The sequence below is a fragment of the Fringilla coelebs genome (genome assembly GCF_963513975.1).
Source record: "Fringilla coelebs genome assembly, chromosome: 4".
Lineage (NCBI taxonomy): Eukaryota > Metazoa > Chordata > Aves > Passeriformes > Fringillidae > Fringilla > Fringilla coelebs.
In genome coordinates, this window is record NC_140032.1 from 71257448 (window position 1) to 71265616 (window position 8169).

General features: G+C 47.9%; 1 protein-coding gene across 3 annotated transcripts; it reads left to right on the forward strand.

Annotated features, from left to right (window-relative positions):
• CDKL2 (cyclin dependent kinase like 2) lies at positions 1–8044 on the forward strand. Of its 3 annotated transcripts, XM_084203848.1 has the most exons (13): positions 1–280; positions 2059–2253; positions 2513–2691; positions 2816–2928; positions 3097–3236; positions 3511–3599; positions 4107–4233; positions 4845–5116; positions 5290–5380; positions 6136–6247; positions 6358–6464; positions 6741–6833; positions 7091–8044. In XM_084203848.1, the coding sequence occupies exons 1-12, from the start codon at positions 113–115 to the stop codon at positions 6798–6800; spliced, it is 1653 nt and encodes a 550-aa protein (XP_084059974.1). In that variant the 5' UTR covers positions 1–112; the 3' UTR covers positions 6801–6833; positions 7091–8044. The 3 variants fall into 3 exon arrangements, with proteins under 3 accessions (XP_084059974.1, XP_084059973.1, XP_084059975.1); XM_084203847.1 differs by lacking the exon at positions 7091–8044 and having other exon boundaries at positions 6741–7024; XM_084203849.1 differs by lacking the exon at positions 7091–8044 and having other exon boundaries at positions 6163–6247; positions 6741–7024.
• Positions 8045–8169: the final 125 nt, after the last annotated feature.

The following is an 8169-nucleotide window of genomic DNA, read 5'->3' on the forward strand; positions in this document are numbered from 1 at the left end:
GCCGCCGCGTCGGGTGGGAGCCGGCGGCGGCCGCGGTGCCGCCATCCCGGTGCTGTCCCCGCGTCCCGGCCCGGGCCTGCCGCAGGGGTCCGGGCCCTCCCGCCCTGCCGCCATGGACAAGTACCAGGTGCTGGGGCTGGTGGGGGAAGGCAGCTACGGGATGGTGACCAAGTGCAGGAACAGGGAGAGCGGGCAGATCGTGGCCGTCAAGAAGTTCCTGGAGAGCGACGACGACGCGGCGGTGAGGAAAATCGCCCTGAGGGAAATCAAACTGCTCAGGGTGAGGCTGGCGGCACCCTCTTTTTTTTTCCCTAGCAGTTTCGTGCTTCAACTGTAAAGGGTTTTGCGTGTTTAAACTCCTCCTTCGGCTGCCCCGCTCGGGCTGTGTCGCAGCACAGAATTCGCAGAGTGTCGCCGACAACACCCAGGCCGGGGGAGAAGCGCTGGGGCCCTGCTGGAATTTCCAGGGCCGGATTCAACGGAACCTTCCATTCAATGCACCTGCCGTGGCCCGGCGGAGCTGCTGCCCCCTTGGCCTGGGCGCCGGGCTGGAAGCGCCTGGCGGATCCTGGGATGTTCCACCGTTGCCGGGGAATGCGCGGTCTGTGTTGCCTCCTGGCGGTGTCTGTCCCCCTGTCCCTAATGCCTGGCCTTGGCTGCTGGAAACAGAAGGAACTCTGGCCTTTCAAAGCCTGGGTGGGACACTAAACGGGCTGGGGGCTGCCGATGTCACCTGAGACGGGAAAACGCTTCTGGGAAAGCTTTCCTTTATTTTCTTCTACCCGTGGCACCTTCCTGGCAGGAAGGACTCCTGTGGGATTCCCTGAACCATGCGTGGGAGCCAGCTGGCGCTGTGAACTTTGTTGTTGGAGTGTGGGATTTGCCTGGTGTCACTATTGTGGGGAATGGATTCAAACTGAAAGAGAGCAGGTTTTGATTGGATATCAGGAAAAAAAGGTTCCTTGTCAGGGTGGTGAGGCGCTGCCGTGGGTTGTCCAGAGGAGCTTCCCTTGCCCCACAGGAATGTTTGTCCCATGTGCCGTGCTTGTCCCTGTGGCACATGTGGGAGTTTGGAACATTGGGACCCAGATGATGTGTTTGGTGGAAAAAAAAGAAGGAAAACCTTATTTCCAGGCAACTCTTGTGATGTGGGGTGTTCCAGAGGTGGGAATACTGGCAAACCTGGGTCCTGTCCTCTTATCTGCCATAAGTGTTTCTTCCTAAATCTGCCAGCTTACAGTTCCTGTGCACTGAAGGGGGAGGAAAAAAGTGGTGTTTGCCTTTACTGCAAGAGCTACAGAATTAGCAGTTACTGAGTTACTGAGCAGCACCCAGGTGTGCTGGGAATTAACTGCTTTTCCTGGGTGAATGGAATCTTTGCCAGGGGAGCATTTGCATGTGCAGCTCAGGAAGGGTGGAAATAAATACCTGGAGGTTTAGTCTCTTTGTAAGTCCTTCCCTTGTTCCCTGTCATTCTTTGGGTTTTTTTCTTTCCTCTCGAGTTTGGGCAGAAAGTTAATTGTGTCTGAAAACAGCAAAAAACTTTTTGGGTCTCCTGTGTGGGGAACAAATCATTCTTGTGAAAAGAGCTTTTTCTCTTATTGATTACCCTTTAAAAATTCTTCTCTTGTCAGACCTTCTAAGAAATCTGGGCTGGCACAGCCAGAATTCCCTGTGCTCTGCAGTCCTTCTGCATCCCACCCCTGGGCTCTGGTGCTGCCTCCAGGTAGCCTCTGGGGATGTGTCCCTGCCAGGCTCCAGCTAATAAATAACTGTGCTCTGTAGCATGGCCTTTTGTGGTGGTGTGTGATAAATGTGTAACAAATGGGAGGCGGAGTCTTTTCTGCTGGGGACACAGAATAAACAAAAATATGCATGACAAAATAACTAGAAATACAGCTTATTTTTCTTCCTCTTTTTAATCAAGTTGCATTTTTTGGTACTGTCCCAGTTGGGCTGCAGTTAAAAAAATTAACTACAAAAAATTTTTTTTTTCATTTTCCTTTATGGCTTTTAGTAAGTGTTTTCCCTCACTAAACATTCCCTGTTTTTTGACAGCAACTCAGGCACGAGAATCTGGTGAACCTGTTGGATGTGTGTAAGAGGAAGAAGAGGTGGTACCTGGTGTTTGAGTTTGTGGATCACACAGTGCTCAATGACCTCGAGGAGTCTCCCAATGGACTGGACTTCGAGAGGGTTCGGAAGTACTTATTTCAGATTATGAGAGCAATTGCCTTTTGTCACAGCCACAATGTAAGTACGTGCAAGAAATCGGCTCTGCAGCTACAATCCATAGATATTTATATTAGAATAGAAGTCTGTGTTTGTATGTATTTGAACTTAGAGAAATAGAAAGGAAAAGAGATACATAAAATAAATGTGTGTGAAATTAGGGGTTCTGCGTTTGCCTGTAATTTTCCACTTGAATATGAGAAAGCTGCACTTTTTGCTGAGCCAGTCAGTTTGCTAGGTAGAAACAGGGAGTTTGCCTGACTTCCTTCTCTCTGTGCAGATAATCCATCGGGATATTAAGCCAGAGAACATACTGGTTTCCCAGTCAGGAGTTGTGAAACTCTGCGACTTCGGGTTTGCCCGTCCCTTGGCCACTTCTGGGGAAGCTTACACGGATTACGTGGCCACCCGCTGGTACAGAGCCCCGGAGCTGCTGGTGGGGGACAGCAAATACGGCAGGTGAGCCTGGCCTGCCGGGCTGGGGAGGGCTCTGGGGAGCATGCAGGGGGTGCTCCATCCCTGCCTCAGCCTGTGGATCCATAGAGCTGTGCTGAGCTGGGCTGCTGGTGGTTTTTCTCCCCAGGCCTGTGGACGTGTGGGCTGTTGGCTCCCTGATAACAGAAATGCTTACAGGAGAGGCCCTTTTCCCCGGAGACTCAGACATTGACCAGCTCTACCATATCACCAAGTGCCTGGGTAAGAAGAGCCCCTCAGGCTTGCTCAGGAATGAAGGGCTCAGATTAGTTTGATGGGTGGGAAGATAACAAGCCAGACTGTAGCCCTTACTGCAGAGCTGACCCAGCATTTCAGCCTCTCACATGTTTCGCCGTCCTGTATTTTCCACCTTTGTTTGCCTGATTCCAGGTAACTTGATTCCAAGACAACAGGAGTTATTCTATAAAAACCCCCTCTTTGCTGGCATGAAGTTGCCCGAGGTGAAGGAGCTCGAATCCCTGGAGAAACGCTATCCCAATCTCCCTGCTGCAGCACTGGAATTAGCCAAGGTAATTAACTGTTTCCTGTGACTCTTCCTCTGTGTCCCTGCCCTTCACCTCACACAGCTGAGCACAGCTGAGCACAGGGCTGTTGAAGTGCCCTTCTCTCAGCTTGGCAGCTTGGTGAGGGCTGTAGGATCCCAGAGCTCCAGTCTAGGGTGATGGGGGCACTCAGGCCTGCAGGGCCACAAGGGTCTCTGCAGGGATCTTTCCCTCAGACATGCCAAAGCTTTTGTTTAATTCCTGCTGTGTTTTCCTCCTCCTGTCGGCGTTGGTTTGACAGGAGTGCTTGCAGATTGACCCGGACAAGAGACCGTCCTGCGCCCAACTCCTGCAGGGTGATTTCTTCAACAAGGACGGCTTTGCTGAAAGGTAAGAGCTCCTTTCCTGCTCGCTGCAGGCTCAGGTTAGAAAGAAGTGAAGCAGTTGTGCTTGGAGACTGCACACTGCTGGGTTTGCAGAACTGACAGCTGCTGAATGCCTGTTTGTTTTGGCTTGACCTTCCTGGAAATAGAGTTGGAAGGGAACACGTTGCAGTGGCACATTTACCTTGTTGTGACATAAATTCGTCAGTTACCACCCCACACTGGGTAGTACAGTCTTACACTGTGTTCACTCACTGCATCTGCACCAAACTGGTGCAGATTTATTTTTTATTGCTGTATTTTATTGCTTTATTGCTGTATTGTGAAAAATGTGTCCTGAAGATTTTATTTAATGTATACATTACGTTTGTCTTCTCATGAGTTAAAAGGCACAGTTTGTTTGACTGTTTAAAAGGCTGTAGAAGCCTGGGCTTAACAACTGATGATGCTATTAAGATAAACAGAAGATCTTTTATTATTTGTTTTTTTTCTTTTCTCCTTATATGGAATATAGATTTACTCGGGAGCTTAAACAAATAATCCAGAAAGATGCCAGAGACCATCAGTTAAAAAAAAAATCTAAAATCAATAAAAAGGACAAAGATGATGTTTCAGAAGAAAGAAAAATCATCAGCGTCCAGGTTGGTCCATATGTGTTTTCCACACCTGTATTGTTTTGGGGTTTTTTCTCATGTTTTAAATAATTGTTTTTAAAATAGGTGCAGCAGTTTTAATTCCTAGGAAATAGCTTGGGAGTGTGCAGGGGGCTCTTGTCCCTTTCAGGTGAACCACACAGTGGTGCAGTTCTTGGCAATACAGAGCCGGAGGGGAATCACTTGGGAAGCACCATAAGTCATGCTTCATGCTGCTGTTAACTTGTTTTAAAGCCCTGTCATCAAAATTAAAAAGTTTCCTTTCAACTGGATACCAAGGATGCTTCAGAGTGACTTTGAGGTGACATTGAGATGAGTTTTTATCTAATTTCTCTGGAAGAGACACAGGATACAGCTGTTTTTCCTCCATGAGTTCTGATTCCAGTCTCAAGTGACTTATTTACAGAGTATGCTGGAACCCTGACAAGTTATCTCCTGTTTGATGGAAAGCAGATTTTCTAACAAACCAATTCCATCTCCATTAGATTCTTGCGGAATCATGCACGTGTAGGCTTCTGACATGGTTTTTTTTCCTGCATGCACTGCTGTAAACTGCTCTTTTGACTGTAAGGAAAGGTGATGTTTATCTTCCCAAACAGGATTTCAGCATACGCCCAAGGAGCAAAGATGGGAAGCTGATAAAGACCAAGCCCTCTCAAGCTGACGCAGAGAAAGCAGATCAGTCCTCCAGGCTGAGCTTCCTCTATGACAATGCAATCCACCCACTGCCATTGAGCCCTCAGACCAACCCGAGAGATTCCAGCAGCAGCTTGGACTACACCAGGAACGTGGGCACATTTATCCCTCCCATCAACCAGAACTTCTCTCCTACATTTGGGACAGGGTCTGGGCCTGGGAGCGTTAATTACAGGTAAGGGAGCAGAGCTAGGGGAGCTCGTTTCCATCATTCCTGGCATGTCCTGGGAGGGGCGGGGTGACATGGTGGGAACACGAGCCGTGGCGTTTGGGACACCTTGCATTTGTTGCTTTATATTGGCTGTGTCAGCCCAACTAATACCAGCTGTGGGGCATTTCTGATTACAGACTTGATGAGAAGAGTAAAAACTACTTGCACCCCTTGCTAAAGGCACGGAAGCCTTCTCCGGTGGGGCGTTGCAGTGTCAACATGACACCAGTGAGTTGTCTGTCTGTCTGTCCCCCTTGGCCAAGCAAAAATGAATTCAGTTGTGTGTTGTATTCTCAAGAACTCCGTCTTGTCCATCTCTCACCATAACTCCCCACTGGAAGTACTGGGTTTGTTACCCTTTTTTCCCCTGCAGATTTTTTGTTCATTATCCCTTGCTAGCAGTTCTTAGATAAAATATATTTTATGTCAGAAAGCAATTTTAAATGAGGGGAGCAGACCAGACAGGATATATCTGTGAGATTTGGAACATATCCATGGCCTCCTGCCTGGCCAGGAACGATAGACCATGTGTGCTGTGCTGCTGAAGCAGAACTGAGGGTTTGGATTTAATGTGGCCAGGGCTTCACTTAGTCATGTCATAACTGCATTAAAAATTGATAAGGAAAACAAGTGAAATGGAAAGTTTTCCTCTTCTCTCACTACCTAGGCACGATTATTACTGTGCCAGCCAGGAACATTTGCCTTTTTCCAGATAACTAATCCCAGTCATTCTCCAAGGGCTGTGTTGAAAGCAGCCTCACTTGGATGACTGTTTTTATTTTGCTGTTGCTTTTCCATTGCTTGTGTATAAAAAGCACTTGAGCAGGTTGAATTCCTTCACACACATCAGAGTCTTTTGTCTCACTCTTGGACAAATTCCAGCTACATCAGAGCACTGCTGTGCCACTGCTTTTTTTAAGCTTGAAAATAGCTTTATTTTTGTTTATATTTTTATGAGCTGCTCCATATGCCCTTGACTGCAGGTTACTAATGAAAAACCTATCCTTCAGGCAAGTAAGAAAAAATGGGATTTCCTCAAGACAAATGTGCGTTTCCCAGAAGTAAATCATCTCCCCGAGCTGAGGGGAGCGGAAGGTAGGAACTTTGAGCTCCTCTAAATACAAGCTGGGTACCAAACCAGTGTCAGGAAGCAGTGTGTCAGCCCTCACTCCCTAAGCATGGCTCGCCTTGGTTGTGTTTTGCAGCTCGGCATCCTAGATTTCTGAAGAAGGAAAACAGAATGTTTGCAGATTCCCGAGTCGCCTCCCTTGCTGCTATCGACCTTCAAAACTCAAGTCCACCCTCACAGCAGGTAGCAAGGCAGTGAAGTGTTTTGTGCTGCTTCTGTATTGGTTTGCTTTGGTTTGGTTTTTGGTGACTTTCTCAATAGTGGGGCCACAGAATTCCAGTTTGACTCCTAAAGGAGCAGAATTTGCCTTGGGGGTGTAAGTCTTAGACTGGAAAGAACAGATTTGTTTTGAATGAGGTGTTGGCATTGCATGTGTTTTTAGAAGGCTGTTTCTGATTGTCTTCTCTGTTGATGTTGCACTTGGAAACTGATCCTGTCTCTTTCTTTCCCAATTTACAGCTGTCAGGGACGTTGATGCCGGATGCATCTGAAGCCAACTTCCCCAGGGTCGAGCACTAGCCCTGGAGTGATGGTCACACCTGCCTGTAAAAGGTGGGCCGGAAAAGAAGCAGTTCACGAAATAGGGGGGTTGAGCAAGCTAGTGGGACAACAGAAAAAAGGGAAGCTGGCTGCCTGCATGTGGGGAGGGGGAAAAGCAACTCAAGTTTTCTGATCTGTGAAGAACAGAGGTGTAAGTGCATAGCTTCAGCAAGGTAACAAAGCAAAATAAAGGAAGCCTTTTACCAGGGAGCACTTCTGTGTTTTGTTAGTCTGTCCAGAGTCATTCTCCTTTTCTCCTCTTGATGCAGGTGACTGACAGTGGGAACAACCCATCTGAGTTTCCAGGGGCTAAAGCTGCCAGGTGTCTGCAGGGGAGAGGAGGATCCCTTACTCCTGCTGGTGCAGCAGACTGCCACAAAGTGGCTCGGGTCCAGGCCAAGGATGGAGCTTGCACTGCCTTTGCTGCTGGATTTCTTGCATGCAAAGAGCCCCTGGAATGTTGACTTTCTGGCTTAGGGCCAGGTCTTGTCTGAGAAGAGTAGTGGTCATTGGTGTGTGACAAGGGCAGGAGCTGCTTTGGAGGACTCTGAAGGAAGCTGGGCTTTCTTTTGTCCAGCTGCTGCCCGCCTGAGGGGTTTGTTGTTCAGTGAATCCTGACGAAAGCAGCTGTCAAAATTCTCCTGTTTCAGTGGGCTGCCTGATCTGGATTGAAAAGCACCTTTGCCTTGACAGTGAAGAAAACGTCTGTGCAAGACATACAATATCTAAATGTGCAAATCTGCAGCTGTTCCTTTGAACCCCTCGCTAATGCACTTGTCACTTTGGCTTAGGTTCCTTTTCCCTTCACATTTTTGACCCCAGGTGTGGGCAGTTGTCTTTGGGGTGCTTGCCCTGGGTATGTTGAATGGCTGTTGGTGGTGGTGAAGGACGGAATATCCCCATGGAATACTGAGCTGTGATGCAGGTGGCACGTGGAATGTCTCAGTAACTCATTGTTCCTTTAGGTCCCTTAGGAGAACGGGACAGTAAAACTTGACTGTTTGGAAACAATTTTTGCTTACTTGCCCTTAGTTTGTCTGTGGTCAGTTTTGGACTGTCCTTGTCTTGCTCACAACTTTTTTCCATCACTTGTCACAACTCTCATGGTGTCATTAACTTTGGAACTTATTTTTCCACAAAATACAGCCTTTCCCATCGATGGATCGTGACAGAATATGGTCTGAACTCATTGTATTTAGGGCTTTGTGTCTGTGCTGTCTCTTGACGTGTATATTTCATTTGTAAATAAAAAGATCTTCCAATTCCAGGCTTGACTGTCCCCATAGTGGATGCTCCACTTGGCCACAGCAGTCAGTCAGGTAGCCATGGGCAAATGCAGGGGGGAAAA

What these genes read in the sequence shown, in the direction of transcription:
- CDKL2 (XM_084203848.1), top strand. Translation starts at nt 113, where the DNA reads ATGGACAAGTACCAGGTGCTGGGGCTGGTGGGGGAAGGCAGCTACGGG. An exon ending in GGGAAATCAAACTGCTCAGG is followed by an intron (nt 281 to 2,058) that starts GTGAGGCTGGCG and finishes GTTTTTTGACAG; the next exon opens with CAACTCAGGCACGAGAATCT. An exon ending in CGAGCTGAGGGGAGCGGAAG is followed by an intron (nt 6,248 to 6,357) that starts GTAGGAACTTTG and finishes TGTGTTTTGCAG; the next exon opens with CTCGGCATCCTAGATTTCTG.